At 39.7% G+C, this 25,670-nt stretch overlaps 3 protein-coding genes across 3 annotated transcripts; 2 read left to right on the top strand and 1 right to left on the bottom strand.

The window, feature by feature from the left end:
* Positions 1 to 69: 69 nt before the first annotated feature.
* Positions 70 to 12,836, top strand: LOC306970748 (transcriptional regulator ATRX-like; the record flags this gene model as incomplete). The annotated part of the gene is made up of 34 exons (XM_079566775.1): positions 70 to 236; positions 488 to 591; positions 657 to 703; positions 785 to 810; positions 910 to 1,028; positions 1,111 to 1,218; positions 1,283 to 1,392; positions 1,541 to 1,608; positions 1,688 to 3,336; positions 3,483 to 3,546; positions 5,482 to 5,618; positions 5,697 to 5,870; positions 5,938 to 6,095; positions 6,175 to 6,360; positions 6,584 to 6,716; positions 7,673 to 7,782; positions 7,862 to 8,005; positions 8,082 to 8,259; positions 8,363 to 8,500; positions 9,768 to 9,943; positions 10,014 to 10,131; positions 10,468 to 10,586; positions 10,666 to 10,709; positions 10,783 to 10,865; positions 10,933 to 11,080; positions 11,148 to 11,236; positions 11,304 to 11,409; positions 11,480 to 11,657; positions 11,729 to 11,920; positions 11,998 to 12,141; positions 12,209 to 12,286; positions 12,365 to 12,460; positions 12,541 to 12,669; positions 12,741 to 12,836. The coding sequence occupies exons 1-34, from the start codon at positions 217 to 219 to the stop codon at positions 12,834 to 12,836; spliced, it is 5,469 nt and encodes a 1,822-aa protein (XP_079422901.1). The 5' UTR covers positions 70 to 216.
* Positions 12,837 to 13,719: 883 nt separating this feature from the next.
* Positions 13,720 to 20,608, bottom strand: ccdc61 (coiled-coil domain containing 61; the record flags this gene model as incomplete). Its single annotated transcript, XM_079565803.1, has 12 exons — positions 13,720 to 13,857; positions 13,927 to 13,993; positions 15,194 to 15,227; positions 15,297 to 15,494; positions 15,571 to 15,640; positions 16,610 to 16,830; positions 16,954 to 17,036; positions 18,282 to 18,489; positions 18,567 to 18,719; positions 18,849 to 19,009; positions 20,307 to 20,389; positions 20,461 to 20,608. 12 exons carry the CDS (start codon positions 20,606 to 20,608, stop codon positions 13,763 to 13,765), a joined length of 1,521 nt encoding a protein of 506 aa, XP_079421929.1. The 3' UTR covers positions 13,720 to 13,762.
* Positions 20,609 to 21,622: 1,014 nt separating this feature from the next.
* Positions 21,623 to 25,562, top strand: itpkca (inositol-trisphosphate 3-kinase Ca). Its single transcript, XM_079565802.1, has 7 exons — positions 21,623 to 21,760; positions 23,915 to 24,008; positions 24,102 to 24,315; positions 24,412 to 24,616; positions 24,688 to 24,789; positions 24,865 to 24,936; positions 25,069 to 25,562. The coding sequence occupies exons 2-7, from the start codon at positions 23,960 to 23,962 to the stop codon at positions 25,270 to 25,272; spliced, it is 846 nt and encodes a 281-aa protein (XP_079421928.1). The 5' UTR covers positions 21,623 to 21,760; positions 23,915 to 23,959; the 3' UTR covers positions 25,273 to 25,562.
* Positions 25,563 to 25,670: the final 108 nt, after the last annotated feature.

Here is a 25,670-nt window from a genome sequence, read left to right on the forward strand (position 1 = left end):
CATTCATATATGTTCTTTTACTCCTGTGCGCCAGGTGGCGCCATCGCTCTGTGGTCGACCCATCGCGCAGATAGAAAAGTAGCTCCCGCTCCTGTGGATGGGAATGCACTGTTCTTGTTCAAATAACAAATTTACGCTGCTGTTCATTATCGGGGGACCATGTGGATGTCACATACATGAGATTTAATCGCCACCAAGGCCCATTTGTGAACAGATATGTCTGCAGCAGTTATGAGGTAACGAAAAAGAAACATCCTGCTAGCGCCTTGAGCTTGAAAGCTACATCAGGCTTAGCTTCACTGATATCCAGGGTTACGTCGCTAAGATCTGACAAAAAGAGAAAGATTATCAGTGTTGGATTGACACATCACATCACATCAGATTAATACATAATAATTAATATATAGCGTAACGAGTCCTTGTTTGTCAGCTGTCAGACATGCATGTTTCTCTACGTAAACCTAAAATGAATCATGTTTTCCTCCAGTGCCAGAAACAGCAAGCTCAATCTGCTGGTTAACAAGCTGCACGAGTTTCTTGCACCTTCAGCGGCTGAGGACAGCAATGATGCACCAACAGAGGATACCGCTGGTAACTTCAAACCTCTTTTGTCTCACGCTCCACAATTTAATTCAATTGTGTTTTTGTCTTTCCAGAACTTGCTTACAGAAGACCAGGTCATCTGGTAAACAACAATTCTGAGGTAACTCCTTCATTTTAAGTTAGGTTTTAATGTTGATTAATAATATGATGTGTAGGCTCTAACATGCTTTCTTATTTGCAGACCGGTGATAACAGATTCTCCAAGAGGTGACTTTCATTTACCCTCAATAGAAATATAAAAGCTTTATTTATTCTAGGAATATGCATTTTCTGTAGTTATTTATTTTGACCCATTATTTTTTGCAGAAAACCCTTAGTGATCACAAAACACTCTGGGCTAGATGAGTCTGGTGACTCAAGTGCAAGTGAAGATACGGACATATTTAATGCAAATGGTGAACTTGACGTCACCAGATTGCCAAAAGGTAAGTACTTAATTACACAAAGTGATCCTGCCATAAATTGGCTCAATAAGCTTACTGAGTCTAATTTTTCTCGATCACACAGGCACTGCTCTTGTAAATCCGGAACCTGTGGAGAATGGAAGAGATGATTTCAGGGGGCCGGAATTTCGCAGCAGAAATCCTAACGTCCCTCGTAGAGAGCGACGTGGAGGTAATTAGAAGCAATGGAATGTCTTCATAACAAAAGAATTCACTCCTGTCTTACACTATTCCAGGTGGTGAAAAGATCGAGATCGTCAGCTGTACTGCCTGTAATCGACAAGTAAATCACTTTCAAAGAGATAACTTGTTCCGACATCCTGTTTTAAAAGTACTAATTTGCAAGGTGAGTATTTTTTTGAATTAACAATTTTATATAGTTTATATAGTGAGGTTTTCGGTTTGTGGCATGGGCGTAGAAGGTGTATTTTCTCCTTCAGTAACTCCTGGCCTTTGTAGTTATTAAGTTTTTAAATGATTTTCTCTTCACTCAGTCATGCTGCAAGTATTACTCAAGTGATGACATCAGCAGGGATGCAGATGGGATGGATGAGCAGTGCCGGTAATAATCTTTTTGTTGCAGTTTTTTGAAGAAAAAAATTGAATTTTATAATTTCTAACCATGAATATATTTTGCATAGATGGTGTGCTGAAGGAGGAAACCTCATCTGCTGTGATTACTGTAGCAATGCTTTTTGTAAAAAATGCATTTTAAGAAACCTGGGAAGAAAAGAACTTTCAACCATCTTGGAGAGTAAATGGTACTGCTATGTCTGTAATCCAGAGCCCCTGTTCCCTCTCGTCAGTTCCTGTGACAGCATCTTGGAAAACCTTTGGAAACAACAGCGTAAAAGGAACAGAATTGAGCTAGACAAACCCGAACTGTATATGCCTTTGCCACAAAACATTCCTCTCGATAAATGGGATCACACTGGTATGGATGGCAGCGTTGTGTTCAACTACAGTGCCCTAAAGGTTTCAAAAGACATGACCAAAAAAACCAAACATCTAGTTGACTCAGCCAACACTTTAAATCACACATTTGTTAATTTTATACATTGTGTGACCAAAGACAAACAAGTGGCCAATGTCCGTAAACTATATCTTAATTCCTTCATGACAGTAGTAAAAGGTTTAAGGAAATCCTTAGCTCTACTGGAGGAATGCCTTAAGGAAGAATTCAGCGATCTGGATGTTATGAACTGTTGGGACAAACTACTTAACGAAGACCTCAACAGGCAAATAATGAAGACACAGGTTGACCAGGCAGATCTTAAGTGCATAGATGATTTGGAAAATTTGGCTTCGGAACATTTGGATGCAGAAGATTCGGATCTAAAGTCGTCATCCAGTTCCTCTGACAGTGATGAAGATGATGTGTTTTGCATTTCCCCTAGAACTAGACCAGGTGTTCATAAGTCGTCGTCCGATGGAAACATTAGCATGACTAAAAAACTGGTTGTAAAACTGACCCCCATGCCCTTGGAGACAAAGAGTGCCAGCACAACCCCACAAGGCAAACAAGAAGAGTGTTCTGAGTCTAAGAAGTCCGCAGAAAACACTAAAACAAAGCAAGAGCCCAGTAGTGCAAGGGCAGATCGAAGGATGAGTCGTAAAAGCAGCAGTGTGCAGTCAGCCCAGACAGTAAAAGAACAAGACAATAGAAGATCCCCTCGACTCAAAACGACTCCTTTACGTCGACCAAGCGACGTTCAAAACAAAGAGTCACCTTTAACCATAGAAAGTGACTCAGAGGATGATGTTAGTGTGTCAGCATCGAAAAAGTCGGAAGAAAAAGGTTTAAGGAGAGCAGAACATGACTCAGACTCTGATGAAATACCAGCAGTTTTGCTGGAGAGGGTCGCCATGATGCAGAGCTCTGATGCTGAGAGCGAAGGCGAAACGGAGGCGTCAACAAAAGTTGCCAAGAAATGCCTTTTTTGGTTGAATAAAAATAGTCCCATGTCACCTGACAAGATGTGTCTAAAGCGCAAGATGCATGATCGTTCCCCTGATGCACAAAATGAAAGAAATGTTAAAGCCATAAGGGAAAGGTCAACAGACTCTTCAAGTGACGAAGAAGAGCCACAGAAGAAAATACTTAGGACCCCACTGAGGTCTCCTCGGATTGTCAAACGAGAGGTCAGACAGACACCCCAGCCAGACTCGGATTCACTGTCTTCATCAAGTGAAGAACAAGATGATTCTGGAAGTGATGAAGATGTTCAAAGGATGAAGCCCATCACTGAGAACGTGTCTGTCTTGGGGGCAGCAGCTTTCCACCAATCTGGTGAGTTTCGCAACATACAGTATAATACTATAATCCTGTGTCTCAGCTTGCACTTAGTCTAGTAAATGTCCAGTTGTTTCTTGCCACCTATGACTGGTGGCAATTATGCTTTTATTTACGTATCTTATGTGGATCTCCATTTTCAGGAGATGAAGCAGAACAGCCAGGCCCCTCCGGGCCAGCAGATGATGACCAAGATCCTGAAAATAGGTATGATTCACAAAACCTGGATTTAGAGTTAATAAAACAAACTAGTTGCAAAAGAAAAGAAGTGAAAGATAGAAACAGTCTTGTTCTTCGCGGTAAGTTGCGGTCAAGTCAAAGAAGACCAAAACGTAGCTGTAACACGTCTTCAATCAAATACTATCTTTAGCTAAATTTGTGTTACTTTAATATCACTCAGTTGTAATAATATAAGGATTTTATATAGTATTGTGTGAATCATGGTTTTGTCATTACTGACAGTATTGCCAATTCAATTCAATTTTAACTTAAAATTTCTATTGACCTTTTCAACCTGCTGCTCCTGTTGGATATGTACAACCATATGAAGGTTTTACTATTTCCTATCAGGTCTTTTGTAAATCACACTTTGCTACAAAACAGTTGTGAACTATAAAACAATCTTACACTGAGTGCATTTTCTTGTGCAGATGTGAGAATTATTGTGACATTAATATTTAATGGTCCACTCTTCATAAAGGTCATTCTAATGTTTAGGTGAAATGGCTTATGTGTGGGAAGTCTCAGATAAAACTATTTTATTAATTTGAATTGTGCTTGTAGCTGAGGATTAAAAACTCGGTATTTTGGGATGAGAAAGAAATTGATCATATCGTGGTACTTCATTTCTTATTTCATACTTGCATAAAAGAGTTGGTGAGGCCTGGAGGGTCTCTAAAAGTTTTTAATAATACCATTTATCCTCAATGCTAGAAGACAATGCCTTTAAAGTGGATTTGTGTAAAGCAGTAGGTTTGTTAAGCAATTTTTGCTACACTTCAAGGAAAATCTACAGTGTGCTCTTGAAGATCATGTCCTGCCATTGTGTATCACAGTGGTATCACTGCTTTCTCTTTGCTTTGTGACTGTATTGGCTTTTACAGCAGTTGCTTGCACATTATGATTTAATGATCAATGCATTATTTTTTCAGTCCATGAGACTGGCACACCTCTATACTTAAATCTGACATCACTGCTGACCATTTTATACAGTATGCTGCACAGTCTTTACCTGAATCCACCTTGATTTAAATGGTTTGTCCCGAAAGCCCTCCAGGTCAGTTTTTTGTGTCTGTGGACACTGTAAATGACGGCCATATTTTGTCTCTCGTTTTTTTTTCCAGGTCGGATTGCCAGATGGCACTGTAATTAATGTGCTTTTGCAGTGCGTTTTTCCACCATCTTTGTTTTTTGGTGGTTACATTTTGTTGCACTGGTCATGTTAAATTGTCGATCGCAAGCACTCTATAAAGTGGTCAGCAGAAATATGTTGTGTCTAGAGTTGCAATGTGACTTTTCCGTTACTCAATGTGTGTCAGTATTGTGTTGTGTCTCACATCTCCTTTTAGAGCAGTTGAGAGTAGATGATCTCTGACCACCTCTTTTCAACATGATTATGAACATGAACTTGATCGTTGAAAGCTTGCAAGTGTGGGAAAGTGTAAAAATAATGTATGGTGTTAAGACAAATGTATTGATTTTGGAACTGTTTTTACAGTAAGTTCAGCGCAGTAAACTATTTAAATGAACAAATCTAATAAAGTAGTGATTTCTACATTCATGTATGTATTTACTTTTCCTTGCTTATATGTTCAAAATCCAATTGATTTCAGATGTCATTGATAAGACCTAGAACAAATGTTATTTAAATTTTGTTCATTTAAAATAAAACCGGCACAACATTCAGGTCACTTTCATGTCCCCAACTTTTTTTTTCTCTGTTTATTAAAAGATGAAAAGTACCTGCATAATAAATTATTACATGTAAAAGCTGTGTGCATCATTTTATGATTTTGCTTTCTCTTGATACGGTTTTATTCATATGGGGCTATATGCCAGAGAGTTTTATTTGTTGCATTATTAGGTCAAATTGGCAAAGATTTAAATTGTTCTAAATTCAGGATCCTTCTTCTCTTTTGAAAGAATCGCTAAGAAAATGCTTTTGGCCCAAATCAAAGCCAACCTCTCCTCGAGCGACGGTTTCTCTTCAGGCGACGGTGGATCAGAGTCAGAGCCAGAACAGATGCAGGTTCAAGACAAAGGAGTAAACAAGGCAGATGGTGAGTCCTATTGATGTAGGCTAGTTGTTCGTGTAATGGTTACTCTAAAGGTGGAGGGGAATGGTTTTTGTGCTGCAGAAGTGGACTCAGCTTTGGCGTCCGAATCTTCTGACAGTAGGTCTGACGGAGGGCCGTCTAGACACCATCTGCTCCGTCACAAACTCGCTCTCACTGAGGAAACATCTGAGAAGAAAATGGAAAAGAGTGAAGCAGAGCCACAGACAAAGCCCAGGACCAGTAAAAGGACCAAAGGTAACTATATTATTTCAGTTTACCAGTAATGTATCCTATGTTTGTTGACTTTAATGTTTTTTTCAAGCTGAGAGTGACACAGATGATACAATTGAGTCAGAGCTGGAGGAGCTATGCATGAGTGAGGAACTGAGTGAGAGCGACAGGGAAGTCAAGCAGGCTGCCCCTAGCGCTGACCAGGAGACACCTGTTTGCTACACTCTGTCATCCGACATCAGTGATGAGGTCATTTGAGCTGTTCATTTATAATGCCATTTCAACAGTACGTCTTAGGTGCAAAGTAACATTTCTTTGTTGTTGACAGAGTGATGTAGATGAGATTAGTTTGAGTCAAGGGAGCCAAGGCACTCCCACAAAGGGACGCAAAAAGATCCGCCAAATCCTTGAAGATAAGAATCTCCGAGCTGAGACACAAGAAGCCATAAAGGAGGAGGAGGAAAGATGCAAGCGACTGGCAAATCGGGAATCACAGCTGGAGGAGAGAAGAGAGGTACTGCCTTTTGAAATTAAATGAGGTTTGAAGGTCCTTTTTTATTTACCCCTGATGTCTTGCACATCTGGGCTTGTTTTTGGGCACAAAGGGGAGTGAAAGCCCCAGACCCCTGCTATAGAGGCAATTTGAGCCCTGAAAAAGAACAATTTCCAAAATATGAATCCTAAAGGCATAAGCTTTTAAAGTAATAACTGGGGGAATACATTTTGTTTTGCACCAGATCATACTAATTGATGACGAGGCGTGTCCTATTGTCGGAAAACTGATTTTGGATGAAGATGACGTCACCAAAGAGCCCTTGGTCCAGGTTCACAGAAATCTGGTGACCAAACTCAAGCCTCACCAGGTGGATGGTCAGTAATCTCAATACTTCCAACATAGTGGTGCAGCGGTTAGCGCTTGTGCTTCACAGCTAGAAGGTCCCGGGTTCGATCCCCGGCTGGACGGGGCCTTTCTGTGTGGAGTTTCAAGTTCTCCCCGTGTCTGTGTAGGTTTCCTCCGGGTGCTCCAGTTTTCCCTACCACTAAAAACATGTACAATGAATATGGATGAGAGTGTGGGGGACAACGGATACAAATTAGCCTAAGGCTACAATCCGTAGTGGCGGTTTTGCATGTATGAATCCAATGTTCATTAACATGCACTGTCCCGACCAAATAAACAAATAAAAATACATAAAATATTCAGTCATATTCAGCGCCCGCAAGAAATATTGGCATCCCTGATAAATGTGGCTAAAGAATGTTGTGAAAAAACGTTCCTGTTTACTGTTAATGCATTTAAACTTAGCTAAAAATATTTACTAAATATCTCTGCAAACAAACATAATGTTTTAAACAGAGAATTTAAAAACTTGGCTTTCTTTAGTGAGTTAGTAAAGTTAATTTAAATAGCCCCTTTCACAGACAAGAGAAGTCACAAAGCGCTTCACAAAACTACATTAGAAATACAAGCAACACAAGTACAGTTACAAAACATGCTGGTCATTAAACAACCCTTAATCTACTGGGATTAAAACGCTTTCTGAAACAAATAGGTTTTCAGTTTGCTCTTAAAAGCCACAACAGAATCAAGCAAACGTAAGGAAGACTGAAGATCGTTCCAGAAAGTAAACTATTACAATAGACACAAAGCTGTGGATAATCATTTCAGGATTATCTTTGGACACAGTCATTCCAAGTTTAGAGGATATATTTTAATATTTTAAGGTTAAACGAGTAAACAATAAAGATGTTATTTTACGTTTATTGAGGGCACTGTAACCTGGACATTAATAACAAAAACATTTACATTATGTTTGTATTTACAGGTGTTCAGTTCATTTGGGACAGCTGTTGTGAGTCTGTTAAAAAGGCCACCACTACCCCAGGGTCAGGCTGTATACTGGCTCACTGCATGGGGTTAGGAAAGACTCTTCAGGTACTTTAATCCATAGTGTGTTGTGTACTGTACCATGAACATCCGGGAATCAGTTTTAACAGTGTTTACTATTTTTAAGGTGGTCACATTCCTCCACACGGTGCTACAGTCTAAAAACCTGAACTTCAGAACAGCGCTGGTGGTGTGTCCCCTCAACACTGTTCTCAACTGGGTCAGTGAGTTTAAGAAATGGCAAAAAACTCTGGGAGAAGACAAAGTAAAGGTGTGTTGGATGATTGTTTCTTTTTTTCTTGTCCGGTCTGTCGATATATCGCATATAAACACGTTTTTTAATGCAGGTGTCACAAATGGCTACTCTCAAAAGTCTTAATGAAAGAGTGAGTGCTCTCAAGCAGTGGCAGAGAACTGGAGGCGTGATGATCATTGGATACGAGTTGTACCGCAATCTGTCACAGGGGCAAAAAAGTCACAGTGAGCAGTTGAAGAAAGACATTGCATCTGCACTGGTGGATCCGGGTATGCATCATTACGTCGCACACACACGTTTGAGAGTCGCGTTTTCTCTCAGTGAGCCACAACCACAGTACAGAAGTTTTCAGAGATTTGTTCTGTTCTCCAGGTCCAGATTTTGTCATTTGTGACGAGGGCCACATTCTGCGCAATGATTCAACCAAGATCTCTAAAGCCTTGAATGACATCAAAACCAAGCGGAGAGTGGTGTTAACTGGCACCCCACTGCAGAACAACCTGGTCGAATGTACGTCTGTCTTAAAAATATAGTTTTCTAGTTTTCTTCTGACATTGTTGAAGGTCAAGACACCATGGCAACGCTTGCTATGCTGGCACCATGGCGACACGTGCTCGGTAGGCCAACAGGCTAATGTTCCTCCACTGTCTGAAGTATGGGTTTTGTTGCTGATGTGTTGATTTGGTTATAAGCCCCAATTAAATTATTTAGAATTAGCTAGCATTTAGTCACACTCGCCTTTTATATAGGGTTCGGGAAATTTCACTGTTACCATGGAGATCCGCCATGTTTGCAGGTGCTAGCAAACATTTTCCATAGACTTACATAAGCTAAAACAATATTAAAAAAGTGGAATTGACTCTGTGCATAACTTCAAATCACAACAACGCCGCCCAAGAAGTGTCTTCCTGTTTCAATCCAGTGCGCCAAAGTAACAGCACCATCTTATTCATTAGTTCAGCAGTTCATTAGTTCAACTTTCTTTCTGCCTATGAACTATGAACAGGCAAAACACTTAAAATGTGTGTATTTAATTATATTCCTGTAATTTAGCAAGTACCTGCGGAACTAATCAACGAGACGAGCGATGTGCTTTTATTTTGGCGTGCTGGATCGAAACAGGAAGTCTGTCTGTGTTCTCCCCGTGTCTGCGTAGGTTTCCTCTGGGTACTCTGGTTTCCCCTACCACTAAAAACATGTACAATAGTTTAATCCTCCAGCCAGATGTTTCTGACCATTGGCCTGGCTCCACATCTGGAGATGGGTCCCCGAGCGCCGGCCTCCGCTGGCTGCAGTGCTCACTGCTCCTACAGGTCACCCCAGCGGCATTGAGGATGGGGCAAATGCAGAGAATGAATTTCCATACGGACATTAAAAAAAATACCTTAATTTTAATAAAAGAAAATGTTCGCCTCTAAAATCTGATGTTTAGTAGATTGTTTTGTGTAAAATGTCCAATGTTCATTTGCACCTTGTCCTATGTAAAGTAATACGAGTGAAGGGGCGGGCAAAATTCATTCCCTTACAAGCCTAAGGTGAATAGAGTAAACGGGTGGCACTGTTTTCTCTATTGTAAACAGACACTGTAATTTTTATTGTTTATTCCAAATTGTATTTTGTCAAGAATGCTGCGTTCAGACTGCAGGCTACAGTTATGTGACCAATTTGTTTAGTCAGTCACACATGTTATTTTTGTTGCTGACCTTCAAGTGAAATTATATCTATCTATCTAAGAAGCTGTGCAATTGATGTAATTAAATAAGTTATTTTCCCACAGATCATTGTATGGTCAGTTTCATCAAGAAAAACCTGTTGGGGTCACTGGCAGAGTTCAGGAACCGCTTCATGAACCCGATACAGAACGGTCAATGTGCAGACTCCACGCCGCGAGACGTCCGCATCATGAAGAACAGAGCTCACGTTCTTCACGCCATGTTGGCGGGGTGTGTGCAGGTAAAACTCCATTTGCCCACAGCCAGAAAACACCATGTTCCTCGCTCTAAGTCATATTTTCTTTGTTTAGAGAAAAGATTATTCAGAGTTGACGCAGTTTCTGCCTCCAAAACATGAGTATGTGTTGGCGGTGAGGATTTCACCACTGCAGTGTCAGCTCTATCAGTACTACCTCGATCATGTCTCTGGTAAGCTGTGGCTTGTAGATGATTAGATAATGTTACATGCATTTTTTCCATATATATTTGTTTTGTCTCTTATTATGATGCTAAAATCCCATAAATTCCTTATTTGTCGGTAATCACCCTATAACTATACATCAGAAATATAGTCATTTTTGATCATTCTTTAGACGCCATAGAACAACTGCAGTGTTTTTTTTTTTTAACATTCATAAAATATTTGGTCTGAGTTTTCTTATGATACTGAAAGACTCGGCCTCTATTTAAACCTGTTTCACAAAATAACATAAGAATAAATATAGGGGTATGAATACTGCCTGAATATACTGTATATTAATTCAGGGGTGAGACCAGTGCCTGAAGGGACAAAAACCAAGGTTGGAGCCAATCTGTTCAAGGATTTCCAGGTGCTCGGCCGAATCTGGACTCATCCATGGTGCCTTCATTTGAGTAATCACAAGGTAAAATTACTGTAACCTGTAATTAATCCTTTCACAATATGTAAATATATATGCAACCTACATGTTATATTTACTCTAGGGAGGCCTTAATAAGAAGAATAAAGCCAAGAATCAGACAAATGGGTAAGGTGTTTTTTATTCTATGTTTGCATTAATAAAGTATTTTACACTTAATAATTAAATGTATCTTTTTTAGGAAACAACGGTTTATTTCCTTTAAAGCAAATGAAGTCACCAGCGAGAGTAATCCAACATCTACCTCTGATGTTGTGCTGCAAGGTAATACAATCTCTACAGATTAAGCATATGCCAACTTGATAATTACAAACATGGTTTGTATTTATAGGAGGGGGAGAGGTTGACAGCCCAAGTGCATCAAATGAATGGTATAAGAATATGCTTGATGCAAGCGATGCTAAAAACATCACACACTCAGGGAAAATTACCTTATTGATTGAAATATTGAAAAAGGCAGAGACTCTGCAAGAAAAAGTGTAAGTATTGCATCAATTCAGCAGCAACATAATTTATTTGGAAATGTAAACATTTTCTTGCCTATAGGCTGGTGTTCAGTCAGTCATTGATCTCGTTAGATCTTATTGAAGACTTTCTTAAAGAAGCTCATCGTAGCAAAGAGACACCAGGAAAAGGTATGAACAATTAACATGAGAAATCATTATTTGCACAGAGCATATTTGATTGACTTCATTTTTACAGCTGGAAGTTGGATAAAGAATGTTGACTACTATCGCCTTGATGGCTCCACAAATGCTCTATTGAGAAAGAAGTGGGCTGAGGATTTTAACAATGGCGCCAATGAACGGTAACTTTATAAAGACGATGTACATAGAGTACTAGTTGAATATCCACATTATATTTATCTTTCTCTAAAGTGGTCGACTGTTCCTCATCTCGACAAAAGCCGGCTCACTTGGCATTAACCTGGTGGCTGCAAACAGAGTCATCATTTTTGACGCCTCATGGAACCCATCACACGACATTCAGAGTATCTACAGAGTGTACCGCTTTGGTCAGGACAGGCCAGTGTTTGTCTATCGCTTCTTGGCTCAGGTAAATGCTTGTCCTTTGTCAGTTATTTTCTTCCTACTCTACACTAAAGCTCATTTCGTACATATTTGAAGGGCACCATGGAGGAGAAAATCTACGATCGGCAGGTGACAAAACAGTCGTTGTCCAATCGAGTGGTCGATGAGCAGCAGATCGAGAGGCACTTCACGCTTTTTGAGCTGACTGAGCTTTACACGTTTAAGCCAGACATGTTGGATGATCCCACCTCAGCCATAGGCAGAAGAATACGGCCTGTGGTACCGAAGGTAACTATTAGTGCAGTGAACCGAACATGAGTTTGTGTTTGTGTTGTGGCTTACATAAATGCACCTTTCTTTCCCAGGATGCACTGCTCTTTGAGCTACTGCAGACCTGTAAAGACCAGATTGTCTCATTTCATGAACATGAATCTCTACTGGATCACAAAGAGGAGGAGGAGCTCAGTGAAGCTGAGCGCAAAGCGGCCTGGGCCGAGTACGAGGCGGAGGTAAACTACACCACATCTTTCTACATCTTTCTGCAAAGCAACTTCAATACACATATCTATTTTTCAGTCTAAAGCCGTCACTGACGCTGCACCAGCCACCACAATGCAGACCATGTTGCAGAGCATGTCCAATGAGAAGCTTTTGGTAATTTTCAGAAATCTAAAACCTATAGATTGAAGTGAAAGGTTATATTAGTTTTTCTAAAGTATTATCTTTTTGCAGGAACTGCTTAACAAAAGCCGGATGAATGTATCAACAGCTTTCATGACGCTGCAGAAAATGTCCGCTCACACCATCGAGCAATACATTTACTATGTTGTGAGTGACCTTTACCACGGCTATTACAATGTTTTTAATGTAAAATACAACATTTTGAAAATGTCCTGTTTTGCTCACAGAGAAGACAGTATTCTCATCTTCCTGAAGCTGAAATACAATCCAAGGCCGAGTATTGGAAGGCCTATGATGAGCGAGAGCAGGAGCGCAGACGTGCTTCATATCGAGAGTCCATTGCCCAACAACAGGCTGTAAGTTTTCCATCTCATTTGATTTTACATTTATTTAATCATGACTATATTAAATAACTCCTCCTCCACAGCTGACACTCCACATTCAGACCTTGTTGAACTCTCGAAGGAACCAGCAGTTGAGCGCCGCTGCCGCCAACACTGTGAACCAGCCAAGACACACTTGAGAATCGTCTTTGGGCTCATGACGTGTCAAAGTATTATACAGCACAGGATTGTTTTACTAAACTGAATGTGGTTATGAAGGGGATATTTCACACTTGAAAACCACTCCTTATGTTCTTACTAGATGTTCTCTGCAAAAGCCTTACTCTAGTTTGCGTTCATGTTTTACACTTTATTTTATACAATAAATATTTGTTACAAATGTGAGTTTTGACCTGAGCATTTCCCAAGTTTAAACTGCATTCAATTATACTTGCCGCTGTATGAATCAGTGATTTTTAGGCATTTGTAAGTTTCTAAAATTGACCAATAGTTCATTGAAGGAAAAATAACCAAAGAACGCAGATCATTTTTATATAAATTATATTTAAAGGTTAGAAAAGGTATAAAATGGTGCATGTACATAAACAGTCCTTGTGCAATTTTGTACAAAATTTGGCAATTTCACCACAGTGGAGAAAAAATGCTGACCTATTTTTAAATCCATACAACCACATTAACTAGTACCAGATCAATGCTAACAGATGTCTTTAAGGTCATTCAAGTTTCTATTGTAGGCCAAGCTTTGGGGAAAAATATTGAGGAGGAATGGATGAATAATATTCAAATGGCCACCCTAACAGTACATAGACTTGAGGATAATCTACAGGCACAACATCAAAATAAAACAATGTTTCTTCCAAGTCTAAAGGTTATATTTATCAGGCCTTATGTATGAACTGGTGTAAAAAATAGGAATGTTCCATTTCAGACACTCATCTTATTAAATAGACAAAACATTAGCACAACATTTAAAAACAGTCCAAATGTCCAGTGCATTGGCTTCACTGAGGCTGTTGGATTGATTTCATAGACGCCTGAGCTCATAGTTAAGTTGAACCATCAGCAGATCTTCCTTCATTTGAGCACAAAGAAAAGTTCCTTCCATTTAGCGTCCTGTGTCCAGGTCCCTCATGTACTCCTGCAGGGCCTGTAGCCTGGCATCAATCTCCGACAACTCTGTGCCAGTGTCCAACGAGCTCTCTGTCAGCGAAAACAGAAGAATGAATACTGTACATTAAGTTTAATTATTGAAGCCGTTTTAGGGGTTACCTTTGTCTCGTAATCTTTGTGTCGGTGTACTACATATTGGCTTCCTGGTCAAAAGGCCTCCTCTAGACTGCAAAATAAAAACAACATTGTAATCAGTGAAGACGACCACTCACAGAACTATAAGAAAAGTAGACAGAGGTTATCCCTGCCCCTCGATGTATCGCTTTATTGCTCTGTAGAACAAAGGTGGGAGGTAAAATATATACTCAAGTACAAGTCACGTTACTATTTTTGATCAAGTAGAAAGTAGTGACCGAAATTACAAAAAACTCTTAATGAAAATAAAATACACACTTTGTGGAAATGCAACTTGAACACTAAGTGATTGAGCGTCTTAATATTTTAGTGTTAAGGTAACGGGACTGTAGAAAAAGATAGAAGCCTTCACACATCAAATGCAGATGGCCAAAAAGTTGCAGAAAGGAAGTTCCGCACACCATCAATCCTCGCAGAACATTTATTTAATAAATTGCAACGTTTCAGGCAATATTCAGCATTTGCCTTAAGACCCTGTCAAGTCAAAAAGTTGAAATTTATTAGATAAATCTTCTGCAAGGATTGATGGTGTAAGGTAATGGGACAAAACAGACACAAAAAAAAGAGAATCCTGATATTTCCATAGAATACCAGTAACACCATAACAATTAGATAAAAGACGTAACTCTTGAAATAATGTGCAATGTTGAAATCACCTGCTTTTGTCACTTATGGATTTGCTCACCGTGGAAAGAATAACCTCATGTTTTACTCAAGAGTAATAAAAGATATGATAAAACTACTCCAATTTAGTTCAAAAGATTACTCTCGTACATGTACTTAGGTACAGTATATGTGTAAGTGAGGACTACTCACCACTGATGTTGAAGTCTGATAGCTACTTTTACCCTTTAAAAAAGGCTCATTAAGAGGCTGTACTTTTCTGAATCACTGGCAATGAATGGAAGTGAAGTGAAACGTATATGAATATTCAAGAACAGCACAACTAGAACTGAGAGCAATGTAATGGGTCTAATGTAATGGAAATGCTACTTTTTCTATACTGTATGCTTATTACATGTTTAATTGTTACTTTATTATTGTGGGTCTCACGGTCAAATTGTATCCAATAGATTACATACATAATGCATAATCATATGGCAAAATTTAGAGGGATTGGATTTTTGTCTGAAGCCGCAGTAAAATATTGTCCAACTCAAACATGAAGCAGCCTCAAAGACAGAGCTAAAAGATAAAAGATCTTATGTTGAAAGCCAAAAGAAAAACTCACCACACTAGGTCCATTGTACATCTGTTTTCTTCCTCTGGAGGAAAAATAAGCAAGTTGAGCTTTGAAGTGCACAAACCAAAGACATTGCACTTTGAGTGTTTACCTTAGAAGCGCTTTAGTCATCTCGTCTATGTCCACTAATGAACTTTCAGAGGAGTTTCTGCTGAGCCTCCTCTCAACAGACAAGCTCCTCCCTCGGCTGCCTGACCGCACCATGGGCAGGGGGGGCTCTCGGGAGCGCGACCGACCCCTCTCCTGGAACACAGGCGAGGTCAACAGGTCCCTCCGCACTTTTCTTTGTCTGACAAGAAACGCACTAATTAAAATCTTGGAATCATACAAGACAGAATATTGTCCTAATTATAAAAAAGTCCAACTTTTTAATTTCTGTTTCTTTTTGCCTGCGCTGTTTGTCCTGGATGTAAGCAGTTGGATCAAAGCGGGAACCTGCAAGAGTTTACATTTAGATTGTTGACGTTCTGACAAAAAAAAGCATCAAAAATAGTGTGACAGAAATAAGTACTAAAGAACTTAAATACATAACACTGGGGAAGCATAACAACTTGTCATATGCATTTCATCATAGTTTTAAATTTTGAAAAAAAATCAGTTTAGGGACAGTTTACCTCTTAATAACTTGTGCCCATTTTCAATAAGGAAGTAAAACAAAAACATCACAAAAGGCCAAACCAGGGGCAACTAGGGAACTCTTTTTGTAAAATCCTAAAAAATAATTGCCTTAAATAACCTGTCATATGCACTTTTTTTCCTAGTTGTGGAGTGAAATGTGTTTTGTCGTTCAGTATATTATAAAAGCAGACACATTTGCTGTGCATTTATTTTTAAAGGTGCACTATGCAACTTTGACCTTGTAGTGATCCAGCGACTGAGTGGTGAGCATGACGCCTTAACTTTCGATCAGAGTGGTCTCTAAGACGCTCCAGGATCGATTGTTTGGTAGGTTTTCACTGCTGACGGACGCTCTCACATGAAAACATACTAGACAATTGATCCCCGAGCATTCTCACAGACACTGGGTCACTACAAGGTGAAATACATATAACTATAATCTTTTTTTCCCGCATAAGTTACATAATGCACCTTTTAAGCAGAACTAAGTAACTCATGCCCCGAGAGGCCGTAAGCAGCACTGCAGGTGTCCTAACATGCTATGGTTTATTATTCATTAATTGTCCGTGAGAGTAAATACTGACAGAAAAGACAAAGGGAGAGGGGGACATTGTACATCCAATTACACAATGGAGATCTTTTTTTAAATATTCACGGTTAGGCCATTTCTTTCGTGTTTTTTATAGCAAAATGCAGTATTTCTTTGCAGAATTCAGACAATATAAACAGGACGTTAGAACAAGCATTACTATTTGACTCGGTACAACATAAGCCTCGACTAAGTACCAGTGGGTGACGGAGAGGGCCTTGGTATCCGGCCTCTAGGTCCTGATGAATCTGATCGTCTCCCTCGCTCCTCAGACCTCTGAACCCTGTCCTCCATCCGCTCCCTGGACCCTGACCGCGCCCGGACCATCCCGTATCCAGACCTCCTCTCGCGGGACAACGATCGATATATTTCTCCTTCGAGCCGAGTGCTGATGTGAGTGGAAATAGGCGTCACTCTTCTGCAGAAAAGCAAAGTTAAGAGTGGTCAGAAATAGACAAGTGGACTGAAAATGGTTAGTAGAAATAAGTGTATTAGTAAGAGAAAGAAAGGAGGGATATAGTACATGCTTAGATTGTCTAACCCTCTCCGCAGCAGCGCCAGTTCATTGGTGAGATTCTTGACACGAGCTCTGAGTGCACACTCTGACGCGCGCAGATCCTCCAACTACATAGGATTGAACCAAAACAAACTGATCAGGAAAAACATTATGACCAAACGCAGTCAATAAGACCTTCACTGAATGGCCTCTGACAAATATGAGGTGGCAAGCACACCCCACTTTTCTTTTTTTAATAAATAGGGAAAAAAATGATATCCTGAGAAAAGCCCATCAGAGTTTTAGTGTCTTAATCTGTAGAAATAGAATGTAAAATCAGGTCAAATTGTTCAAAAAAAGCTTACAACCAAATCTATTCTAATCAGGGTTGCCAGACGTACAATAACTATTAATAATAGATAATTTTGACCCCTGTACGATGTACGATTAATAATTTAAAAAAGCCCTAAATGTACGATAATTTCACAGCGCCAGATAAAGTCTGGTTAAATGCACTGTCCCCTCTCAGCAGCGCTTTGCTTTCGCTCTGATCTGGAGTCAGACTTAGCCTCCATATTCACATAGGTGTAATATCTGCTGCCAGAAGGAGAAACTGTCCCTGGATCAGTTTCACAGTTTCACATTATCCTCCTGCCTTGGCTATAGCCATGGCATTTGATTGGTCAGCAAGACGTAACCCCGCCTCACCTCTCGCGAGTTGGTAATTTGCTTCTTTATTACAGCTTAGCTAATTATTTTTCCCCATGTGAGTGTGTGTTCTCCAAAGTAAATCTGATAAAACCAATCGACTGATTACTGCAACCCTTAACAAGCTTATCCAACCATCAGTGTGTAAAGAATGGAGAGGGATGTCCGGATTTCAAACCCACCAAAGCTATGTTGTTGCGCTCAATAACTTTAGCAAACTTGAACAAGAGCGTCCACATCAGAAATGCCTGCAGAAGGGAAAGACTCCGACGAGGAGGTGGAGTTCATCTCTTAAGTGAAGCCTATGATGTCATGTCATGTGTGTACGTAATGTAATAAATGGGACAATGCGTGCGCCTGTGTTGTAGTTAGGGGTGGTGATAATATGAGCCATATTTTGCGCAGGTGCTACAGCGCTATTGACATTATTTATAGTGTACAATAGTTTGTGTTGAAATACGATAGTTTTGGAAGCTTGGTACGATATATTGGTTTTTAGAATCTGGCAACCCTGATTCTAGTTCAGACTTTATTTATATATAAAATACAGTTGACATTGCCCAAAGTGGCAAGTCACAGTGCATTCAGTTTGTTGCATATGGGTCTGCACTCTGCATCATTGTCACACTTGTATATTAGAATCCTTAGATAGTTATTGTGGATACCTGCTCCATTAGAAGGCTCTGCTCCTGACTCCTTTTACTTGCAGAGCGCTGACTTTTGGCTCTTTCTTTAACCAGTTGCTCCTCGAGTGTCCGGACCACTTCTCTAACCCTCCAGTCCTCTCTCCCGGGGGTCACTGCGCTTCCTCCAATCTGAAGTCGTTCCAAAACTTTAGCCATGGCATCTTTCTCTTCCCTCAAGAGCAACAACCTGCAAAGAATCACTACAGTGAATCCGTGCTCATTGACAAACGGCATTGATCGTCTTGTACAGGCCTAAAAACATACTCCTCTCGCAGCCGCTGTATTTCCACTTTGTCTGATTTGTTCACTCCCTGAGAAGTGACCGCTTCGAGTTCAGCCCGCAGAGCTCTGATCTCTTTTTGTAGCATGGCAGGGTCAGGTTTTCCTACATAGGGCAGGGGCAAGGGGTAGTGGATCCTGGACAACCAAACAAAACTGCTGATTATGATACTCAAATCGCTGCCTTTCGTTCATTTGTTTCATTGCTCCATTTGGTTATTGTGGGATATAAGCCGGGAACAATCCGCCACTGAATACATCACCGACCTGTCAAACTCCACAGTGTAAATGAGGATGAGGTATCGCTTGGCGGTGAGGGCAGAGGACTGCTGGTTGGAACGCGGGCGGCTCACCACTCCCGCCTTTCTGTTGCGCAGCAGCTCCAGGTCGGCGTAGGTCAGCAGGTCCAGCGTGACTGAATCACTTGACTGTTAAAGTAATATGAAATTAAAAAGCAGCACAAGAGGCAGAATCTACACTTCACAGAACAACGAAACATCTTAACCCCCGCCTTAACCGAGCGCATTTTCTCCAGTTCGGCTTCACCCAAATCTAAAAGCTTCTGAACTGGAGCTTACAGCCTATCGGCCAGTGCAACGTCGGATTTGAAAGCTGAGACCCACAATCATGTCATGTGTTTGTTGCTTTTTCATTGCTTTTTTTCATTGTTTATTTATGCTTTTTTGTCGAATTTCGGTCATGATTTCTTTTCCTTTTTTGTCACATTTTTTAAGCGTTTTTGTCCCTTTTTTCTTGTGTTTTTTTATTATGTTATTGTTGCTTTTTCTGCACATTTTTGTTGCTCTTTTTTTGCTTTATCATCACTTTTGAGTCGTGTTTTTTCTTTTTACTGTTTATTGTGGTTTTTTTTTACTTTTTATTGTATTATTGTCCCTTTTACGAAGTTTTTCACTCGCTCTTTTGTGGCTTTTTTTGTCACTTCTTTGCTACGTTTTCATCCTCGTTTTCGTTGCTATTTTTACGCTCAAGAAGCTTTTATATTTGGGTAATGCCGAACTGGACAAAACAAGCTCGATTCAGGCAGAAGTCAACTTACTGAGCTTGTTTGTTTGTTTGTTTATTATTGAAAACTCCATTAGCTTCCACCATAGTGGTCGCTAATCTTCCTGTGGTCCCATTAAAATGTTAAAATAAGACAATAATTACAGAAATAAGGAATAAAAATGCACTGCCATTACATATTAAAATTACAATTTTTACAAATACAACACAACCACTGCTACCATGACTTCAGTGTTTTTTTTAATATAAACTCAAACTAGACAAATCCCGCAGCTCTTTAGGTAGATCATTCCAGAGTTGGGTGGATCTAAACAGGTCAGACTTCTTCATAAAATTAGTCCTAGGCCGAGCTAGAGCCATGACTTTCTTTAAAAATGTACTGTAATTTATTTAGAAGTAGCGGCCAAGATAGCACGATAAGATGAGTATTGCAAGTCATGTTATAAACACCAATACAAGGAAGATACAAGATCCAAATCCGCGACCAGTTTCACCTCTCACTATTTAGTTTCACCCTCGATCAACTGGATAAACTAAGACAGCTCACGTTAGCTACATTTTTCTGCTTCAGTGAAAATTCTCTGCTTCACTAAACGCATCAACGAATGGTCAGTCAATTGTTCACATATACATTTTCAACCTCTCTAAATGGCACCATTAGCAATATCTGTTCATGCTTATGAGTTGTGTGTGTAGACCCACCTTTTTCACAGCAGATTCCAACATGCTACAAAATATCGGGAATTGCTTGAAGTTGCCGGTTTTTCGGGTGAGGTCCTCAATATCTGGAAACAAATTTGAGGCTTGTGAGGCTGAGGTCTTTCATGATCCGTTGAATCCATTGTAAAATACTCACACGCTGGATCAAATTCACCCCTCCACTGATCCGCTGTTGTTGAATCCGAAATTTCGACAATTAACAAACCGTTGTCCACTTCCATCTTCACCCCAAACTCCACGCCTCTAAAAACGATGTCCTCCATCAGTTCTGCTCCCTCCTCCATCGCTCTGTATGTGAGATAGAGAAAATATATTACAAAGGGTGGAGTAGAGCAGTGAGTCTCAACTAATGGGCATGCCTTTGCCTGAATTGGTAAATACTATAGTCAGCCTTGGCCCTATGATCGATTATTAAATGCACTAAAACAAAGCCAAACAGCAAATTGTTTTATAATCTGACATTTATTTTTTTTGCACGGGTAGCAGCTTGTTGAGGTTGAAGGTGCGTCCCAGTCCCAGAGCCACATCACTTGTGAAACATTGGATTAGGATTTTTGAAATACCTAAAGTAAATAAATGAATAAATGAGAGTGATTATTCATTTATTTAACCTCTTAACCCCCGCCTGAACCAAGCACATTGTCTCTTGTAAAAAAGGCGCATTGAGTTGCCTTGTGTACGAAATGCGCGGTATAAATAAAGTTGCCTTGCCTAAAAGAACTTCTTGAACAAAGCATCAAAATAGCAACAAAAACCGAGGATGAAAATGCGACAAAAACACAATATACAAGGGACAAAAACATGATTGAAAAGTGATGGAAAAACAAAAAAATATAGCCAGAAAAAAGCCAGAAAAGCACGACTAAAAAGTGACAAAAACAAGAAAAAAACGAATTAAAAAAAAAAAAAAAAAAATCAAGGAAAAAAGCGATGAAGAAATCATCAAAAAGACAAACAAAAAAACAACAGAAAATATTACATAAGATAAATGATAACATAACAAAAATGTGACAAAAACACGGTGACAACGCAACAAAAAAGTTAGTATCAGTTTTGCCGGTCTTAGCTTTCAAATGAGGCATTGAACTGGCCAATAGGCTGTAAACATCTAGTCATGAAGCTTTAAGATTTGGGTAAAGCTGAACTGGAGAAAATGTGCGTGGGTAAAACAGGGGTTACAGCAAACAAAAGACAGTCAATATAATACAAATCTAACTGTAGTGAGTAGAAGGTAATGCCAATCAATTCCTTTCCAATGTTTTCTTTATCCATCCATCATTAGTCTGTCTTAACATAAACACACCGACAGGGGCAGAAGCGAGTCTCCAGAGCGTACTTCCAAAGGTGTCATAGTCATTTTACTGAAAAGTTCTGCTCTGTGTGTGGTATCAAATGTCGAGGACTCAACGGGACTTTTTGCATTTATGTTTTTTGAAGTAAGTCACGAGCTCTGACCGTTTAATCGCTCAATATTAACGGACGCGTTTTAGCTTTTTACTTTCTCCACAGATAAACCTCCGCTTTCACTGTCTGTCTACAACGATACTGCCGCTCACGGCGGGAGAAATTGTTTATTTTCGGTGCTAACACTGACATATTGACCAGCTAAAAATCGGGTGAAGCATTCATTGTCACGTTGTATTCATGTAATATTGAAAGCAGAGGACTTTAATTTCTGGGTCATATGATAACGCAGATAATAACCTCTGTGCCCTGGTAGCATCGTTAGCATCGGCGGCTCACAGCTGCTTTGTTGACAGTAGGAATAGTGATTAATTTGCCAACTTTACTATCACTTTAGATGTGCTACTTTTCAATAACCAGCGGGGTGAGAGAACAATCACTCCAAAACATATAGATGTTTTACCTTAGGCTGTTGTTGGTTCTTTGAGGGGCTAGTTCCTGTGTGAAACCATGGCTGTGCGTAATCAAAGTGAACAGGCAGCGCGGATCTCGGTCATCCACCCAGTGTTAACCACCTCAATTCACGGGCATCGGTGGCTGTGAGTCCGGGCTGTGGGAGCGGTCCATCAACCGCGAACCCTCAAAGTCTTCTTCGTCTTTAGCGGGATCTGTATCCTCTTCCTTGTTGGACATTAGGCGTGAGCGCGCTGTCTTTCGGGGGTGTCGCTGCCCTCCAGAGGCAATGGGTCGCACTACCGCCCCCCTCCCCCCAAATAGTCAACGTACTTGTTTGTTTAGTGTAATTTATTTTATGTTGTAAGTGATTTTTGACCTACAGCATGGTTATGTTAAGTTAACAGGCATATATATATATATATATATATATATATATATATGCCTGTTATATATATATATATATATATATATAGTGTGTCGTCGTACTATAGTGGGGGAAAAAAGTATTTGCTCAGTTTCACATAGACATTCTATTGGATTTTGGCCAAATACTTTTTTCCCCCACTATATATATATATATATATTATAGTTTGGGGAAATCCATTATAGTTTGGGGAAATCCACCGTTGCCATGGAGATCCGCCATATTTGTGGCATACATCTTCCATAGACTAACATTAGCTAAAAAAAAAAAGTATGAAAAGTGCAGAAAAAAAGGCGTGGAACAACTCCATTAGCTGTTGAGTCACTACTGGTAAATTTATCTAAAAAAGCTGTTGTGTTCAAATGTTTTGATGTGAACAATAACTCCAGTATTTTACCTTTTAAAATCTCCATTAGTTTATTATAGCTGCTAATCCCATGATTCTTAGCGCTATGACATCACAGTCCTGTTATATTAACCTCTTAACCCCCGCCTTAACCAAGTGCATTTTCTCGAGTTCAGCTTTACCCAAATCTAAAAGGTCACGCGCATAGGCCAGAGTAACATTTCACTTGAAAGCTAAGACCTACAAAACTAATCTAAATTGATCTTTTTTCTCATTGTTGCCATGTTGTCTTTTGAACTTTTTCCCCATTGCTTTTTTGTTGTGTTTTCGTCACATGTTTGTCACTTTTCTGTTGCTCCTTTGTAGCTTTTTTGTTGCATTTTCATTGTGTTTTTTTTTTGTCACTTTCTCATCACTTTTCTGTTGCTCTTTTGTGGTTTTTCGGTTGCGTTTTCATCATACATTTTGGTCACTTTTTCATCGCTCCTGTTGTTTTTTGGGTAAAGCCAACTCGAGGAAATGTGTGAGTTCAAAGATTAGGGAGAGCTTCTTTATTCATAAGGTTATTAATAATAAACATTAGTAATCGGTTTAGGGTTACGGCTAGGATTAGGGTAAGCTATGTTTAAGGATATTATTCATGGCCTGTCATTAATAATGCTTTATAATACCTTATTCATTCTTATTGAGCAACCCTTAATATGAGGTGGTGCCAAATAATATTGAAATGTTGTATTCTTAGTATTTTTTTCTGTTTTACTGTTGGACAGAGGCCTCTTCTGTAAATTCATAATTCATTTACAGACACATGGGTCTAGTTTGTCATTGCTCAGCTCCTTCTCCTCGGTTAGTTTGGGTTGTTCCCATAGAGACAGTAGAGTCTGAAGTCTGAGCAGACACTGAGCAGAGGACTCGGGACTCGGGAGCTTGTGCGTCTCACTGTGATGATCTTGCTTTCAGAACGGCACATGAAAAACGAGTCACGAGACATCATCTGTCCTCTCCATGACCCCCAAAACGCCTCAGCAGTGGCAGCAAGTGGTTGGACATGAAGGTTTGTAAATTTTCTTGAAAAAAAAGAAAGAAAAAAAAACATTCATACTTCCTACATTTGAGACACCTTGACAATTCCTCACTTTTTCCACAGGGAGTTTTCAGGTTGGTGAACATGGCACAGTGCTGAAAATGTTTTGCCAGGGGGAACAGCAATGTTACCAGAAGCTGATGAAGGACACTTTAAGGCCGTTTGTTCCAGCGTACTACGGTGTTGTCCAGAAGGATGATCAAGATTACAACATGTTGGAAAACTTACTGAACAACTTTAACTCACCATACATTATGGACTGCAAGATTGGGAGCAGGTAAGTGGCTACTGGAAACACATTTCTTTGTCGATTCCTCTGATTGTGACGGTACTAAAGAGTGTTAAACTATAAATCTAAAACTTGTACTATCAGAACATATCTTGAAAAGGAGCTGCAGCTTGCCCGTGAGCGACCCCAGCCTCGACAGGACATGTTTGAGAAGATGGTGGCTGTGGATCCTGGTGCTCCAACATTGGAGGAGCAGACCCAAAAGGCAGTTTTAAAAAGCAGATACATGCAGTGGAGGGAGACACTGAGCTCCACAACTACACTTGGTTTTCGCATTGAAGGATTTAAGGTATTTGTAAAATTCCATTTAGTTGTGTCACAGGGATGATTATATTTATCCTTTTGACTTTTCTCATGCAGAAACCAAATGAAGATTGTCAGACAAACTTCAAAAAGACCAAAAGCAGAGAACAAGTGATAAAAGCACTCAGTGATTTTGTGGAATCCAATACACAAATTGTGGTGAGTGTGGTCACCACAGGCGACTATTTTTAAGATTATTTTGAAATGTTTCTGACAGTGGTATTTTACCTTCAGTGGGGTTACCTAAGACACTTAAGACAGTTGCGTCAAGTCTTGGAGACCTCGGACTTCTTCAAAAGACATGAGGTTGGTAATGTCACACCATGTGTTTTTAAATAACATAAGGCAAGAAGTATGGCATTTTATTAGCTCTATTAATATATCAGTAAAACACAGATTTGAGGCATTGTTTTATTATCTTGCATTGGCTCTTTGCAGGTGGTTGGTAGCTCTCTACTATTTGTACACGACTGTTCTGGAAAAACTGGAGTATGGATGATTGACTTTGCTAAGACCTCAGCTCTGCCGCCACACTTCACTGTGGACCACAGATCTCCCTGGGTGGAGGGAAACCGAGAGGATGGATACCTGTGGGGCCTGGACAACCTCATTGATGTTCTGACCAATATGCTCCAGAACTAGGAGGAGAAGGGACTTTGAACTAAATTGGTAACAGGACCATATCAACATATCAAATTTATCATGTTGACTATACATTAATCCCTTGTTTGGTGATGAGCACATGGTAACAGCACATGCTTACACTGCCATTTTAACTAATAGTTAAAGTATTTTTTTGTATACAAATCAAAGCACATATTACCGTAATTTAAATGCATATCGACTTTACAATGCTATAAAACAGTGGTTCTTAAATGTTCATGTTCAAGTACCACCTCATAAAATATTTTATCTTTATCTTTATCCAAATACCATCAGACCTAGATCAAGATCACATCAGGACTAAACCAGGTCTAAAAATGTCTAAAATAGCCTAATTGTGACTAAATTATGTCTAAACTGGGTGTAAACCATGTCTA

This window comes from Gobius niger (assembly GCF_951799975.1).
Source record: "Gobius niger genome assembly, chromosome: 11".
In the NCBI taxonomy this organism is placed as follows: domain Eukaryota; kingdom Metazoa; phylum Chordata; class Actinopteri; order Gobiiformes; family Gobiidae; genus Gobius; species Gobius niger.

Bases quoted from the DNA above. Each gene is read 5' to 3' on its own strand.
- itpkca (XM_079565802.1), top strand. From the start codon at position 23,960: ATGACCCCCAAAACGCCTCAGCAGTGGCAGCAAGTGGTTGGACATGAA. The intron at 24,009-24,101 runs GTTTGTAAATTT...CTTTTTCCACAG, and splicing joins GCAAGTGGTTGGACATGAAG to GGAGTTTTCAGGTTGGTGAA. The intron at 24,617-24,687 runs GTATTTGTAAAA...TTTCTCATGCAG, and splicing joins TTCGCATTGAAGGATTTAAG to AAACCAAATGAAGATTGTCA.